The sequence below is a fragment of the Agelaius tricolor genome, unplaced genomic scaffold (assembly GCF_023055355.1).
Source record: "Agelaius tricolor isolate 1412-34295 unplaced genomic scaffold, bAgeTri1.0.p SCAF_3, whole genome shotgun sequence".
Lineage (NCBI taxonomy): Eukaryota > Metazoa > Chordata > Aves > Passeriformes > Icteridae > Agelaius > Agelaius tricolor.
Genome location: NW_027269263.1, coordinates 32,617,168 through 32,635,221, shown reverse-complemented (window position 1 = coordinate 32,635,221; position 18,054 = coordinate 32,617,168). Strand labels below are relative to the sequence as shown.

The following is an 18,054-nucleotide window of genomic DNA, read 5'->3' as shown; positions in this document are numbered from 1 at the left end:
ACACACACTGTATGTGTGTATATATGTACACCACATGACACATGCTGTGTGTGTGTATGTGTATATGTACATCATACATGACACACGATGTGTGTGTATATTTGTACACCACACATGACACACGCTGTGTGTGTGTATATGTACACCACACACGACACACGCTGTGTGTGTGTATATATATATACACCATACACAACACACAGTGTGTGTAGGTATATGTACACCACACACGACGCATATATATATATATATATTTGGGTGTGTGTGTGTGTGTGTGTGTGTGTGTGTGTGTACACCCGTAGCTAACCCGCACCCTCGGGCGCCTCACACCGCTCCGTCCCTCCCGCCCGGGCCGCCAGAGGAAGCGGCGGCGCGCGGGGGCGCGGCGGGCACGCGCACTACCCGGCATGCAGCGGGCGCGGGGCTGGCAGGAAGATGGCGGCGCCGCTGGAGGAGTACGAGAAGGAGGCGGGCTGCGTCCCCATCCTGCACCCGGAGGTGCGAGCGGCCCGCCCGCACGGAGCGGGGCGCGGGAGCGGGGCTCGGGGCGCGGCCGGGACGGCGTCCCGCCGTGGGGCGGGGGGGAGCGGGGCTCGGCGGGCGGGCGGGCGGGGTGCACGGAGGGCGGGAGGTGCGGCGCCGCCGCCCCCCGCCGCCGGCCTGGGTGTGCGCGGCGGCGGCGGTGGCGGGCCTGGGTGGGCAGGACCGGGCCGGGCCAGGCCGGGCGGGGAGGCGGGTGCGGATGGCGGGGAGCGGTGCAAGGTCCGCCGCCGGCAGTCCCGGCCGCCCCCGAGCCGGGGGGAAGCAGCGGCGGGGGCAGAGGCGCCCCGGGTGGTGCCGCCGCACCGGCCCGAGCGGCAGCGCTCGGAGCCCGCCCCGGCCCGGCTGCCCGGGGGAAAGCGGCTCGCAGGAATTAGCGTTTCCCTTGGGTTTGATGGCACTGGTCTGCAGCTCACCCGCAGGTCGGGGCTGGCCCCATCCAGCCCAGCGCTCCCTGTGTGGCGTGGGCTTATCTAGAGAGCAAGCGGTCTGGTTTTTTCCAGTGTGTTGACGGTGGGAGGAATGTTTACAGGTAACATGTAGAGGTCGTTTTATGCCGTTTTCTTTTATCCTTCTTTTGTGCCGCCCACCTTTGTCAGCAGCATGTGTGTATTCTTGAGGACTAGCATGATTGTTTTGAAAGGTATTTTAAATAGTTTAGAAAAGCTTTTACATTTGGACTTGTCACCTGATACGTTAAGGACTGTAAGAATTGATTTTTCAGCCTACAGAACAGATAAGTGCATATGTCAGGCTCCAGTTTTTGCCAAACAGATGGTATCTTTTCCTTAAACAGTATCTTAAAAGACTGTTAGTTTATTTGATGACTGAAGAGGCTATATAGGCCTCTGTACATGGTACCTTACCTGCTCTACCTCTCTAAACTATGCTCATGACTTTCGAATAGACCAGTCTGTTCTGAAAGGTAATTAGCTATCAATAAACCCCAAGTGAATGTCTCGAGTTTTTTGTTGTCGGTTGGGGTTTTTTTGTAGTTTTGGTTTGTTAATTTGTTTTTTGGGGATTTATTTTAAGGGATGCGTGTAGACTGTTGCTACACGTTTTTGCAGCCTAACTGGAGTCAGATTAAATGCAGTACCCTCGGTAGCGATGTCTGATGATTTTCAGAAGTGACACAACTTTTCAGTAGTGATCCAGACTGCAGGATATTGATGTTCTTTGAAAGGAAGTGTTCTTAACTTGTGGAAACTTTAAATAGGCAATCTAAGATTGGAAAGTGGAATAAAAAACGTTTACAGCTTGTCAGAAATTCATTGTGTTATAAAGATTGAAGACTAGTGTTTGTTAACTTGGAGTACTTACTGTATAGCAAACGAAAATATCTCAATTTAAATTTGTAGTCTAGCTAGTTCATCTGGTAGAATTTTATACTGTTCCTTTGATGCATAAAGTTGAACGTCTGCCCAAAAGATGGGAACGGAAGTTAATATATATTGTGTGCTGTAATATAAACTGGAATCTTTTAATATGCAATCAACCTCACTAGTTTGGAGGGAGTTTTATTCGATATTTCCAGAAATGCTGAGGTTTTGACTAGATCTTACTCACAAGATAGTGTCTACATGGATTTCAGTGAGTGTTTCTTTATTCCCTAAAGTCTTTGTACAGATAAACTTTAAAAGAGAAGGATGTTTTTCATGTTGGTGCTGACACATCAGTGTCTGGCTGTTAAAAGAGCCTCCAGAGATGCTCTTTTAAAAACTTAGGGATTGTGTGCCATAGCGGAGCTGTACTGGCACAGACCTGCCCACTGAACAATGCACTGCATCTGTGTTCAGTCGTTTCTGAAGGTCAGGGGCCCTAATACATGGTGATTTCCACTTTTTAAGAAAATAGCACCATGTCCTTATGTAAGTAATGACGTTAGAGCATATAATCAGTTTCAACATTTGTGTACATTTAAAACCGATGCTTTTTATAGGACTGTCAAAATCTTAACCATTCTTTTTTTTTTTTTTTGCTCCATGCTGTTGTTTTTTTTGGTATCCAGGTATTTTTGTATGCCTTTTTTAATGAGGCTTTTGCTTCTTACTGTCTTTTTGTATTGACTAATTTGGATTACTTTCAAATTGTTTGAAGTTTTTGCAGGTTTTTTGCTTGTTTGTTGGGTTTTTTTTGAAGGGATGTGTTTGTTTTTATCTGGGCTCTAAGGCTTTGAATTTTGCCATGAAATACTATGAATACAATATTAGTGTTGTAGGAAAGAGCTTTGAAGGAATAGTGAAAATTACTTAAATACTGTCATGCTGGGAGATCTGTTTATTTATTTGTGAAAGACTCAGTTTAAAGTGATTTGGTAATTTTGGTAAGAAGAGGTAGAAATGAATGGAAATGTGAATGCTTTAGGAAATTTATGGCAGGAGTGCTTTTGAGGGGGTTTGTGTGGTACCATGCTGAGTGCTTGGGCCTCCCTCGCTGCCTCCCTCATGAATGCAAGCTGAACCTAAGTAATAGACTCTTCTTTCCAATGATATTTATTCTGCTTTATGACAAGTTCAGTCTAGTGTGACAGGGTAGATCCCATCTTTCTAGCTGTAAGATTGCCAGTGGGACAACAAAACTTCTGAAGATAATTTTAGTGGTGAAGTACAACAAATAATATTGATTGCAAATGTGATACTTGTAGGAGGATCTTATAGTATGTGATAAATGCTTGGAGAACTGTTGGCTAACTGATCCATCTTGGATCAGTTAGGATTATTCCTGAATTTCATTGTTCCTAAAAGTCTTGAAGGAGTTAGTCTACTAGACTCGGATTTTTTTCTTTAATGATTTGGACGCAATATCAAAATTGTCAATAATAAATTTTGCAGACAAACAAGATGGATGGGTGGGAAGCAGGGAGGATGGAACTGTAGAAAACCATCTAGAATTCATGTGAAATTATGCTAAAATATTAGCAAGGCACACCTTAGAGCAGCTATATGCAAAGTAGTGCACTGAAGGTAAGAAGCATATGCATGGGATTGTATCCCAAAAGTTATTGACTGATAGGATACAAATATGAACAAGCAGTTCAGCAGAAGTTCTCAGTATAATGCTTTGTTTAAAAATGTATAAGAACAAGGAGATGATTTTTGGCTGAACATGTGGCAATGCTCATGATGAAGTTTTGTCTTTAAAAAATATTAAATAGTGAAGAGTATGGGAAAGAATTAAAAATTATTTTAATAATGCCTTACGGGAGGTAAAAGGTCTGCAAAAGCCCTGTTCACATTATCTGAAAAAGTGAGTGGTATCTTTTTTTCCCCTTTGTGAAAATTTTCTTACTGAAATCCAGTGTTTTATTCAGTTTATGCTTAACAAGATCCAGTGACTGGAAAGTGAAGTTGAATGGGGTCAAATTGAAAAGCACAAGTGGTAAATGTGGAGGGTGAGTAATCATTGTAGTGAAGGAAGGAGGGCAGTAGTGGATTATCCAGCTGTTGATGCTTTCAGCTGGAGTTCAGGGATCTTTCTATAGACCAGATGTAAGTTTTTTAATTCCACAAATGGATAACTGAGTGGTGTGTCAAATATATGAATGTAGACGAGTGTAGACTGTGTTGGAGTGACTCTGATTCATATACATGAATTCTTAGGAATTCTCAGCAGGACTGGGAAGTGCATGGTCGACCAAAGGGAGCCCCATGGGTGTAGGTCTCAGATGACCATGGTGGTGGTTGACCTGCAGTGTGATATGGTAGCTCCATTAGAAGGGATGCAGAGCACCCTGCCATGGCAGGCTAACACTGGGCTAAGGACTCCCTCCCTGCTGGTTTGTTTCCTTCTCCCAGTGTTTAGGTTTCTGGCGACAGAATAGCAAGCTCTGCTTCCTTTTATACAGTGTAGCCCTGCTATGGGAATGTTGTTCATGCTGATCATGTTTGTTGTCCTCTGATTTAATTATTTTTATTGGCCAACAGACTAACTTTAAATTCCTTGGATCTTCTAAAGAAGAGTGAATTCCTAACTCTTCTGTGGTAGGTGATGATAGGTTTGGATGTTTTATTCTAAATTCAAGGGGTGGGAGGGAGAAGAATCTTAGAAAATGGATTTTGCTTGTAATGCTCCTTTGTATTTGAAAAATATTTTAGATACGTGTCTAGTATGGCCCTAACTGCCAAAGATATTGCAGCTGTTGAGAGCTGCATCTCTTCCTAAATGGTAAGAGCTATTACTGGGAAGAAGATCTGGTTTGCTACGTCAGTGTAGTGTATTTACCACTATCAGGTGGTGGTGGATAAATTTGAGAAAGATGGAAGTTATTGTTTATTACAGATTCCTCTTGGCATTAAAAAAAATCTTGTCCAAGAACAATCTTCATGCAAAGTTGAAAAGCAATTTTAACAGTTATAGCCTCTGTTTGACAGGAATTTTTCCAGATGGAAGCCATCATTCTTATCTTTGTTTCTCTCCTTGTGGTTCAGTTTGTAACTACCAAGGAAGTTAGAAGCATATATACTTCTATTCCTTCTTGGTGATTTGAAGAAAACAAGTAAACCTACTGTAAATTTTGCTTTAATTTTTTCTGTTCAAAATTTCAGTGAAAGGCCTGACTTTACCATCCAGCTCTATTCTCTGTGGAGTTCTGTAGATATTGTTGGGGTTGTCCTGGAGTGCAGATTGTTCTTAATTGTCCCGTACAGATCCAGAACCTACTGTGTTGTTTAGTCAGGATCACTCCAGAGACCAGTCTTGCATTTGTGAGCTCATTTAAAGATCGGGTATCACTTATTATACTGCTTAGAAAGGACAGCAGATCTGTGAAGTCTCAGACAAATTAGCATGTTTCATACTGAAGGTTGAGCCTTGCTTGGTGTATCTTGGGTAGCTCCAGAGGCTGAGTATGGAGAGGACTGCAGATCTAATCCAACCTTATATCACAGGCTGAAGGTTTTTTAACTAATTCTTTTTATTGCCAGAGTGCTAATTATAAAGTAAAAAAGGAAATAAAATCCTATGTTAATAGGTCATATTGCATAAATGGGAAAGTTGCCCTCAAATTTAATTAGTCTGTTTAAGACTTAAACATGTTTCTAGCCTGAATTTAATTTATTTCTGTTCATTACATCTTGCAAGATACCTATCCAAATATAGGTCTGTCTGTATCTATTTAATATGCTGATGATTATCAGATCCCTACACTACTGTTATGGTCTGCAGTCCTCCTGACCCTTTTGAGTCTCTTGTGTTCATTTGTGCTTTCAGTGTTTTGATGGCTTTGCTGGCAGTGCAGTGGCTGTTGCAGGAACTTGGGAGCAGTGCACTATTCTGGCTCTGGCAGCAAACACCCTCTGGATGACCCATCCCTGGAAGTTTTCAAGGCCAGGCTGGAAGGGGTCTGAGCTCTTGTGGCAGGTGTCTTTGCTCATGGCAGAGGGGTTGAGCTCGATGGGCTTCAAGGTTCCTTCCAACCAAGGCCATCCTATGATTCCTGCTCATCATTCCCCACAGATATATTTGTACTGGTCTTGTTGGGAACTGTGTCACACTGGAAACTTGTACTCAGATAATGACCAACCCTTTGAGGTAGTTTCTAGGATAGGTCCTTATTTTAGATAGGACTTGGCTTTTGTTGATATTTAAAAAACCCTAATTTTGTCCTGTCCCAACATTCCCTAAGTTGTATCAGAAAGAGAGTATTACTTGTTCCCCCTTTTCTCTCTCCACACACTCCCCACCCTTCCCTCCCAGTAAGAATTATCTCTAACTGTTGTTTACTTCTGGGTTGCAGTGATGAAATAGGGTGGGTCACGGTACAGCCTCTGGAGGATGCTTAGTATTTTCACATGGACACTTCTCTGGGAGTTAAAAAATTGGAGCTACTGAAATAACCAGAATGAGTTTTTTTTGGAGCATATTCCTTAACAAGGAGTGTAGGTATAATGGTCACAAAGCAAATCATAAGAATAAAGCTTGCTCACCTGTAGCTTTTATACATGCAAGATAGACCACATTAACTTTCATTGTGTTCTAATTTCTTAATCAAAATATCAGACACTACTAACCCAAACATTTTGGACATTAACTGTGTTTGACCATTGCTACTAATTTATCAAAATCAAGTGACAAGTTTAGTTTCCTGTGAAGCCATGGTACTAGTCTTTGTAGTCTGTTATATTAGTATTTGCCCTTTTGTCAGTTTTATATCAAAATCTAGAAAAGCCAGCAATAACTTAAAATGGTAGCTGTTTATAACCCATGTCATTTTGTATCCAGACTGCAGAAGTTTCTTCTGACATAATGAATAGCAATATTCACATCTTTTGGACTATATGGTTGAACCAAACAACCTGTAATTTACAGAAGTTTAATAGTTACTGTTCTATAGAAAGCATTTTATTGGGGCAATTTAAATTTTCTTTTTGTTCTGCACTTACCAAACATTTTCAAATTTTGTGGGTTTGTGTTTTTATTGGCAGTTCTATTATTCTTACTTTGTAATCTTGGCAACTTTTGTTAATTTCTTTTATTGCTAGGATAGTGCTTGCCCTTCTAGGGATAGGGAGGTATTGTATCCTTTTGCTAGCATTTTGTTTTTTCATATTTTTCTAATTTGTCATCATCATTGCCAATGCTTCACTTACAATTCTTACAAGATTTTTTTTACAGTTTTTTTGTTACGGTGGCCTTTTTAAATAGTGCAGTTTTTCACCACTCTCGTCTTTTTCTCAATGGTAAAATTGTGGCTTCTTGGGCATTGGGTAAAACACTTAAACTAGTTTTCAACCATTTAAAATTTTTCTTCTGTGTATCTTCTGATTTGGGCAGTAATTGATTTTAAAGTTAAAAATTTGTTTTGAGACAGGCCCTCTTAATGCATAAGAGAGAAATGTCTGGTTTGATCCAAATTTGTGTTGATTCAGTTTGCCTTTACTCATTAAGCACAGGCCTTATTTCTCTCAGATTTCACAGGAGATTAGTCTTTCAACAGTGCTTGTTTCACTGTGTTTGCCTGTTTGCTTAGGGAAGTAATAAGACTTTATGAATGTGGAAGAAAATTTACAGAATTAAGGAGGAAAATGTTTGTTTGCTGTTTGCTTGAAAACTGAACAATGTTGCCATTGGTACTGACATGTTTAGGTAGGAGCAGCCTCAGTAAGTGATATTTCAGCATGCACACTGTCCTCTGTGGCTTTTCAAAGACAGTATGAGATAAAGTTTTGACTTTTATGGTATCCTTGTAGTTGAGATAAACACTGGGGTATATTACAAATGAGATTGTGAAGCAAAGTAGAAAGCTTTTTGTCAAGTCAGAGGGAGTCTGGCTGAATTGAAGCTTTGGGCCTGTCACATCCAGTATGTAGTGTATCATTAGACTACAATTGTGCAATTTGAAGATCTAGTAATTTCTTCCTACACTTGCAGGATGCCTTGAGGTATGTAGAAGTGTTTCCTTGATTCTCTCTATGAGGGAGGAGGTTCCAAAAGTGGAGGGTAGTGGGAATGCCATGGTCAGAGCTTGGAAAGCTGCTCAAGATCAGGAGAAGATGACTCAAGAAGGAGGGAGTGCAGTAGCAAGAGAGGGAGGACATCAGAGCATACTCTGAGAACACTTGCATTGCTGGCTCTGAAGGATGCAAGATTTTATGATTAAGCTGGTCTCAAGCCATGGTGGAGCACCGACACAGCTCCTCCCCCTTCTTGGGGTGAGCTCTTGCAATTGTGTGGCCAGTAGGTGACTTGGGGTGGCACTTGCTTGGTGGGTCTGTGGCCTGGTCTGACACCTTTGCTGTGCTGTTGTGAGAATGGGTAAGAGGTATTGGAGAAGGTGCAGCCAGGACCAGGAGTGTGATCACCTGCCTGATTGCAGATCACTTTTAGCTTGTCTTAAGCTGATTGTGATTTAGGTGCTTCCAGGTGCACTCATATGCCAGTGATGCTTCTCTGGTCCCAGGATGAGTCAGTTCAGAGAAGTAAATCAGTGGAAAATGCATCCAGTAAAAAAACTGCTGTGAATAACTTTCTGCCAGTTCACTAAGCCTACTCATGGAAGGGTCAAGTGCACTAAAGCACTGACAAAAGGTAGATGGTGAGCTGTCAGTCCTGGTTTGGAAAGTGAGGAGTTGGAGAGAACAGGACCCTTCTGCAGTGTTAGACCATGGATTCACTGAGCTGTCTCATTTGCTGCAGAAGATTGTCTGTTAGCATGACTTGAAACACCTTTCATGCAGTTCCTAGTTGTGGTGGGTTAACCAGCCTCTATTTATTATAAGTGGGAATAGGAGTTTGCTCCACTGGCTGTTGATGAGAGGTTCCATGGACTGCTAGAAAGTTGAGATGGGAAGGGTGAATTGAAATTTTTTGTAAGGGTTGAGCACAACTTGTACTAACTTTTTTCTCTGTATCTGCCACAGAGAAAAGGGCATCTGTAGCTAGGCTGAGTGCTCATTCTGTTGTGTGCACTTGCAGGTGATCTAATTCTTGATGGGAAAAAACATTTACCTTTGAAAAAGACTTTTAAGAATATCCTTTTCTGTGAATTTGAAAAGGAGGACTTTTTTCTCCAAGTAACTGAGTATCAGTGTTGGGCTAGACACATCTTGGGTGCATTTTTGAAGTTTAGCACTTTAAAAGAGTGAAATATGTAAATGGTTTTACACTAATTTAATGACTGACTCTTAAATCTTGGTCTTTCAGAGATTTTCTTGTTTAGGTCAATGGCTCTGTAAGCTTCTGTGAGACCTAGACCTGTGTAAATCACTTGGAAAAAGCATAGTTTCATTTTTGCCAAAGTCCTGAGATTTTTGGCTAAGAACATAATGCAACACTCCTTGAAAAGAAAGCCAAAAAGATAAATGTACATGTTAATGTAAGTTGCTGACTAAACAAAAGCTTTATAGTGAGCTTTACACCATATCATTTTAAGTTTTTAAGCTCTTTAACCATTACAAATGCTGATAAATGTAACTCTTTTAAATAGTGCTTGCTTTGTGTGCAAATACAAAGCCTCTTGAAAAGCTTACTTGTGAAGCTATGGCTTCCTAAAGTATAACACTGTTCAATTTAGGAGCATCTTCAAGGAAAATATTAGAAAACAGTTGACTGGTTATGGGTGCTTGGTTTGAAGAAACAAAACTTAACATTATAGCTGTGCTTTAAATCACATGAGCTCTGACCTCTGCATAGAGTGGTTGGATTAAGGGCTCTAGTTGAGCATCTCTAACTCGTTATGTAAAAAATTAGATCTGTGTTGGAGAGTATGCAGGATTATGGTCTCTGTGTGATGCCTGACTTGCATGTGGGTGGAAATCTGTAGCAGCAAAAGGACTGCTTTATGGTGTTTGAGGTGAGGCTTTTATCAATCTATTTCTCCACTTTTTAAAGAAACATTGTCTTCTTAAACTGTATATTGATTAAAAAAAAGATTGAGTATTAGGCAAAGATTTATTTTCATTGTTTATGTATTCTATAATTAGCTTCTCTAGGGATTTTCATAAATGCATCTTTTCCTTTAGTCAAGAAACTGTGCAATTAGACCAAAATTATAGGAAGTAAGTTAACAGACTTCACAAAATGCAGTAAAATGTACAAAGTAATGGAAAAAAGTAACAGAAATACCATTGAATGGAAGGTTATTTTATCATGTCATACTCATTTTGTGTAATTCAGTGCTCTAATAGGGGCAGGGAGAATCCTAATGTTAATGGTTAAGGATCAAAGTAAGGCAAGTCTGATGGTATATATTTGCAAGCCAAACACTGAACTATTTTTTAAAATGCATAATTTGATCAGTTAATAAAACAAGTGTATGGCATTTTTTTCCCATGGAGAAAGTAGTCTGGTTTAGGTTGAAATTTTCTAGCACGGATTAGCTAAACTGAAGGTGTGTATGAATCATCCTGGTCCAGACAATCTAACAGCTCATAGCTGATGAACATTCTCGTTCCTCAAAGTTATGAACCAACATAGCCCTAGAGAAATCTTAACTTTCTGAGCTAGGTGTTTGTGTGAATATGAGAAGGATCAGACTGTTCTCACTGGATGACAGTCAACAGTTAGATAACTGTTGCAGTAGTAAACGTTGGGAGAAACTGATTTTGAGAGAAGAAAAAGCTGCTCTTCTTAAGCCCGTGGTTGTGATTCATTGTGATTTCTATAATTCTAACAAATTTTAGCCTCTGTTTCTGGAACTTCATGAGTTGCAGAGTTAGCTAAAGGGGTGGGGAAGGAAGAGGATCTTTAGAAAAGGATCTTTCATTACAAATACTAAAATACCATCAGTGTCTCTTTTTTGTTATTTGTGTTTGATCAATTTGCTTGTTTATTTTGGGAGCATTTTTCTATTAATGTTAGTTCATGAGTGACTAGTCTTTGTGTATATAAATGAATGTGGGTGTTTATAATATGCAAATAACTGTATATAAATTTGTCTGTATAGATTCTTGCACCTTTTTAAAAGCAGGAGGAAAACTGGGAGAGAAAACTATAAACCACTAGACTGTAGTAAATGAAGTACAGGGAAATGGAACACACAGATATGGGGGAAGGCGCTATCCTCCAGTAGTCCCTGCTAAATGTAACACACATACATGAGGGTTATTATTTAGCTTCCCTGAAACACTTGCAGTCACTTCCAATTTGATTATGATTCTCTGACTACAGCCAGATATGAAAATAGTGTAGTCATCAATTAAAGAAGAAATTTATTTTGTTTCTATTAAGAAACAGATGTAATAGTATGCAATATTTTATGGAAGGTAATACTTCTATTTCTAAGTTAATATTTTGAAACCTGTTAGTATTTTCTCTTTTAGTCTCAATGATCTTGGTCCCCATTCAGAATTTGAGTGTCTGATTTTGATCATGGTATCTCTTCCTTGCAGCAACATTGCATAACGTTAAAGGAAAAGCAGTGCTAGCCATCTGTTAGTGCTGCCAGAGCCATGTGTGGCAGCTGTAAGCAGCAGTTCTTTCCTCCCTTCCTTATGTCCAAGCAGGCACATTGACCTATTCATATCCGCCTGCTACGTATAATTGTGAATTATGAAATTGCTATCTCAGAATAATTCAGCCTCGGTCATCTTATTCTTTCATGCATAACTTTCTTTTTTTTTTTTTTTTTTTTGTAAATACTACTCTCAAAATCCTTCTTAAGCTTGTTTCATTTAGGCTTTTTTATTGGAAACTATTAAGAACTTTGAGTATTGAGGGGAAATTAGTGTAACTTTACTTATGAATTTGGTTAGGAGGAGGACTGATTGGGAATGCTGAAATTAGCAGAGCTTCCAAGAATAAACACTTTTCCCCCTCCTCTCCCTTGTGCTTCATACTTTTGCCTTTGGAGTTATATTTCATATTTTGCATTATCTTCTCTTTCCCCATCTTACTGGTCCTGTTTTCTAGAGGAGGTTTTCTTTTTTTCTGTTGTTTCTTTTTTTACCAAATCATGTCTTTTTTTGTCGTTGTTTTTAAAGCATTATTCTCTTTTGAGGTTTTTTTTTTTTTTTACATTGTGTTACTTGTGCATCTGTGCAAGCAGTCTGCACATTTTGTGACTAATGAATAATGACAAAATTGTCACAGATGCACATGAGTGATTAGGGCCTTGTCAAAGGATAGTCACTGATGTGGGAAGCTCATCTAGAAATGATCCTTGGTAGGAATGGAAGAACCAAATATCATTCTTGCAGATGAGTGAAATTTGTCTTTCTTGCAACCTTCCACACCAGACAACTCTAGCAATTTCTAAGCAGAATAATTTTTTCAACCTGTCAGCCCGATTTTTTTGGTTATTTAAAACTGAAGTAAGTTGTCCATGATTACTTAGTCAAATTAACAATTAGCAGGTGCAGAAGTATTCCTGCTACCTTCTGTGGGCTTGCTTTCCCTCTGTCAGTGGCTCTGTGTTTTCACAGGACAGATTCAGCTCTCTGTCCTACTAAAAGGTTGAGGTTTTTTTCTGTTTCGTGTTGATCCCCCCTGCCCCTTCCCTGTCATGAGAGGAGTGGGTGTGGTGTGACCACAGCTCCAAGTACCAAAGTTAGCTTGAGTTAGGCAGCAGGAGCATGGAACCAAGAGCAAAGAGTGGGCAGAGAAATGACCTTTCTCTTTTAGCAAAGGTAACAATTTTGACTGAGTCCTGCTTGAAAATGGCTCCTTGAAACAGAATGGAACAACCAGAAATCTAGTGTTTGCAATTTGCCTATTTTAAATCATTGACATCAGGTCTCTGCTCTACCCTCTTACAGGTTTTCATGACTCAGCTGGGGAAGAAGAACCATTGTCACAAAAGATCAAAATAGCAAAAGACAAGTACACTTGGCTTTCAATTAGCTTTCTGTCTTTTAACTGGCTCTTGAGGTTTTTTTAACAGTGGATCATCATTGAAAAATTAAATTTTCCTGGAATAAATATTTTCATCAAAAAAGGGAAAATATTTTAACACTTAGGAAATGTTGTTGAAGCCATTTGTGAATGCAGTTTATACTCTAGGCTCAAAATGTTATGTTGCTACTTTATTATCAATCTGTCATATCATATGTTTAAAATAGTCTTAGTAGTTTCAAGAATTTAAAGTGTATTCCTAAAATTTGTGTGAGGGTGTATGAATTTAGGGGAGATTCATTCTTTTAAGTGGGAACTTACAAGTCTACACTCATAATTTTTCAGTTTTTTATGCTTATTTCTGTTCCTCTAATAATGGGAGGCAGGCAATCTAGATCATGGTAGAATTTAAAAGTTGAGCGTTCTCTTCTGTCCAGCAAGTTGGAGGAAGCAATCTCTATTTTGTGTGTTATTATTATTATTTGTTAACTCTGAAAAGAGATACTGTGTAAATGTCTTAGGTGTGATTTCTTTCTAGTTCAGCTGCTGATGCAAAATGCACGCTGGGCAAACTCCCCCCAATGTAGCACCACTGCAGTTGGTCCTGCTGGGGCTGAGCAGGCTGTGTGATGCCTGGGCACAGGGAGCTTTGTTCAGGCAGCCTGCCATCCAGTTAGAGAGGTGCCTGGCTGTGTTATGGCAGTGTCTGCTGAAAACATCGTGGTAGTAATGCATGTGAAAAGAGATTGTGTTTAATATGGCAGGTTTTTTGAATGGCAGTCTTTTGAATTGCTGTGCTAAACGTTGTGAAATGGGGAATGTGGCCCCTTGAGCAGATAGCTGGTTTGCATTCACTCACTGCAGGTCTTCTAAAGGTCTCCTACTTCAGGCTGTCAGTTGTTTTCCTATTTTTGGTAACTTGCCCAGTTAGTGGCGTAAGCCTATGTTGCATTCTCTTAGTCTTTAGTTATTTCTTTCTAAAACATTCTTTCTAGAATAATTAGGAAAATCTACTTTTCTGCATTTATATTCTGGTGTCCTAGCACTGCACAGAAATTTCAGAGCCCTCAAACAATTGTTTTCAGTTCCTAGCTGCTACCTTGCTTCTTTCATTTTTGCCTTGTCAGCCCAGCATAGTGTGTAACAGCATTATTTGCATTGCCTTGGTCCAAATGACCCATCACCAGGTGAATCAAGGATTACTGTAATTCATAAAATCCAGGTTTTCTTTTCTCCTGATTCCTGATAGCTTTTTGACTCAGGAACCCAGAGGTTACTGTGCAGGTTACAGTCATCAACTAGGCACTCATAGTGCCAGGTAAGAGTTAACCCCCAGAATGGCACTTGAAGTAGCCAGCATGCTACTGTGAGCCAGCATGCAACTGTCAAGTTGCATAGATAATAATGAGTAATAAATTTCAAGTCTAAGATTGGGAATCTGTGTCCAGGCTGCAGAGAATTGACTATATTGGCTGAGTGTTCAGATTTTATGTGCTTTGCTGTAATTTACTGTTAAAGATTTACTTCCAAAGTTGTCAGTGTTTGCATATTCTTCTCTAAAATGATCCTTTTTCCCACAGTTTATGCTGTAATATAGAAAACTCCAAGGTATGATTTTGGAGGAAGTGATGTTCATAAAACTTTGGGGATTAAGGAATTGTTTCAACTATTCCTAAATGTAAGATATGAACTCAGCTCTCTTGATGAATTGTCTTATCTCTGGCTTATCTAGTAGCTGGGGAAAAAAAAGGTTTGGTTAAGCTGTTGCCTTTTTCAGATACAAAGCAAAGCTATGTTTCTGAATTGTAAGAGGATTTGTTGCAACGTAAGATTTGGATGACAGCAGATGCCCTGTTACATTTTTAGGTTGTCTCTCCTGTAGAGATGGCAACAAAGTAACCTTCCTGCTGAGCTGGCAATGCTTATTTGGTTCATCTAGGTAATTTTTCACACTAGGAAAGAAAAATTAAATGCTGCAGAATAATATTGTGGTCAAACAAAAAGATATAATCTGCTGATCACTTAGGTACTGTGTGAAATGGAAAAATTTGGTTTTTTGAAGAAAAGTCATATCTAAGAATAAGTTTTATTTTAAAAATGAAGACTTACTGCACTAGTCATCAGTGTTAACTGTGCTGTGGTTTTTAAAGTTCTAAAAGCTTCAAATTCTTGAAAGATTTTTTTAGTGTATAAATATTCATAATTTTTCTAACTATAAATTACTATATTAAGGCAACAAAATATACTCAATACATTAGAAATTCTTACTTGGATTTGTTTTCCTTCTGTCTGGAATAGGCATAGTGTATGTAATGAATACAAACATGCTCAACTGAAGTGACTCAGTTTTTACATAAATATTGAGAGTTTTCATGTTTGCAACTAGACTAATTTCTTGATAGTTTACTCTGAAGTTATAACCGATATCCAAAGTTTTTAGACTTCTGCCTAAGTGGTACTTCAGCATATTGAAATCTAGAAATAATTAAAATGTGGGTTTCAGACTTAATTTTTTTCTAGCCTCACTAAAAGAGATAATGTATGTAATAATTTTAGAGTAGAAATAGATATTTTAAAATAGCAGCCAAGATGAGTAACATCTGTGGGTTAGAGGGCAGTTCACTTAAGATACCATCCATTCAATGGAGAGCTGGGTAATGCCCCAGGAAGCAAGAAAGCACTTTGGTTCTCTAGCCACAACTGGGCACAGTATGAAGTTGTTTCTCATTGTGCCCAACATCTCCTTTTGCAGAAATTACTGCCCAGCTGAGAGAATATGAGAAATAGGAAGGCCTGTTCCTACTGGCAATTGGAACTCTCCCTTGCTGTAAGACATCTCTTAGTCAGTTGAGCTAACAGGGCAACATGCATCTTTAGGGAGAGGTAGTAGTGGAGATTCGTGACTATGAATCCTTGTTAAGGTTAGATGCACTACATATCATTGTCTTGACTCTATTGTCTTTGTGTTTTAAAAACCATTTTAAATCTGTATAGTATAATAATGAACAAGTTGATTGCTCATTTCAGTGACTAAGTGGAAGTTGGAACTGTTTTAATTAAACACCTTTCATAAGGTGTTTAAAAGTTTTCTCAGATATAGATGAAAGATAAAAATTCTTCTACGGAAGTATATGTTGGGGAAAACTGAAAGTAAACAATACATTTTAATGAAATCAGCTGAAATGCATTTTTAGAACTTGTAGAGGACTTGCTTCTTTTTTTTTTTGTTTTTTTCACCTGTGTTGCAGTTTTTATGCTTTTTTTTAATGTAGCATGGCTGATGCACAGAGGTGATTTGCTATAGCATCTGCAACACATACAAAATTGTCCAGAAGATATATGAAATTAATTGTTCAATTTCAACTTGCTGAGCTTTCATGTGTCTACAGAAAAACCATGTGTTTCTGTCCTAGTGATATATCAATAGTGTTTGAATATAGATTCCACCTAAAGGAAGCACTGAGCCTGGAAGTGTTGCCCTTCATCAACAGAATTAAGTCAGAAAGCTGTATCTGCTGAAGAACACATCATGAACATGCCATTTACATTCAAGACCCACAGCTTAAACATCCACAGATAACCTCTGCTGTTTGAAATGCAACATTTATTTGTAGTAACAGTGTAAGACTTCATCAATTTATGGCAAATAGCTTTTCTACTTATGTTATGTTGCCTTTATAAAAGCAAAGTAAACCAAAAAATAAAAACCCAAACCAAAAACTACCTAAAGAAATTTGGTCCCAGTTTTTGTTTGCTTTCTGTAAAAATACGAGTAGGAAAAAAGTGTAGGATTTGGCAGAACCCTGTGATTGCAAGTTTATTTTCTGTAAAGTGTTTGAAAAGTATACTGGGGGATATGGTGGCCTCCTTTCCAAAATGTAGAAATGTACCACTCTTATATTTAGGTGGCTTTGTAATACATTGAATTGTTTGTAATAGGTGGCTTTGTAATACATTGAATGTACTGGTTTTAGTTTTGCTCATAATTTTTTTTTTCTCCAAAACTTGCTGATTCGGGTGTTCTAAAAGCAAGTTTGTCTTTTTTTAGGAAATAAAACCTCAAAGCCATTACAACCATGGATACAGTGAATCTCTTGGACGGAAAAGCCACATTGATGATTACAGCACTTGGGACATTGTCAAAGCCACACAGTAAGTTTGTTTTTGAATGTTAGATTCATCTGTGTCGGTATCAGTTAAAAACAGTAAAACAGGTTGTTTTATTTGTGTAAAGTAGAAGATAAACTTTTTTCAAACTGTATTTTTAAATCCAGTAGTGGAAGATTTCAGAAGTAAGCTCTACAATATTGCTGTTCTGATAGATTTGGGATCATTTTATAAAAAATATGGGAGGAATTGTGGAAAGTTGTAAATACAGGTGGTTGCTGGACAGATTGTTGGAAAAGAGAATGGTACTGATGTTTATTTTCCATAGGTAATAATTAAGCTGACAACATTTATATGTAAACATAAGGGTTTGATCGATTTATGGGTTAGAAAGAATGTGTCTAACTTCCATTATCTCTGATTCTGCAGTCTATTATCTCTGATTCTGCAGTCTCAGTCCTACTATGAAACTGAGTTTAATACTGAAGGAGGACTGTAAGAGTAAACTGAGTGCAGATTTAATTGCTCTCTTTATGCAGATGTATTATACAAATTTGTTTGTTCCACAATCCTTTAGCAGACACTAATTTACAAGACAAGAAAGTTGTTAAAACAATATTTTTAGTTTGCTCCTTTTTGCCATACAGAAACCATCACCACCATCACTTTTCTTTAATGAGCTGAGATAGTTCTGTAAGATTTTTATTATTGTATTGTTAATTTGAATGCTTAAACCATTATGTATCTTGCAGAGCTATTTGCCTTTTTTCTTCTTAAAAGAAGATTTTCTTGCATTTTTTTTCTTAAAAAAACCCTGTCTGAACTGAAAGCAGCTTTGCAGCTCTGCATGTGACACAGGCCCAGTTTAGGCATAGCAAGTATGTACTTTCCTTCACTTTTTGTTTTGACCTGTAAGGAGTTTAGCTTCCTGAAACAGATGTCTGACTCTGCTATTGTTGCTCTAAATACTTAATAGTAGGACTGAAACCTATAATACTCACGTTAGGGTATTTTTAGAAATTAAAGTATTGGCACAATATCAAACTAGCTGCTTCTTATAAAAGTATGAAAATGTGTTTGAGAGCAGAAGTGGTTTCACAAGTTACCTACTTCTATTCTTGTCTGCTCATTGCATGT

General features: G+C 38.7%; 1 protein-coding gene across 1 annotated transcript in view; it reads left to right on the top strand.

Annotated features, from left to right (window-relative positions):
* Window positions 1-343: 343 nt before the first annotated feature.
* Window positions 344-18,054, top strand: part of ZDHHC17 (zinc finger DHHC-type palmitoyltransferase 17) — a 66,039-nt gene continuing 48,328 nt past the window's right edge. Inside the window, exons 1-2 of the mRNA XM_071423380.1 lie at window positions 344-498; window positions 16,859-16,962. Coding sequence (XP_071279481.1) covers window positions 436-498; window positions 16,859-16,962 — 167 coding nt within the window. The 5' untranslated portion in view covers window positions 344-435. The remainder of the gene's footprint in view (window positions 499-16,858; window positions 16,963-18,054) is intronic.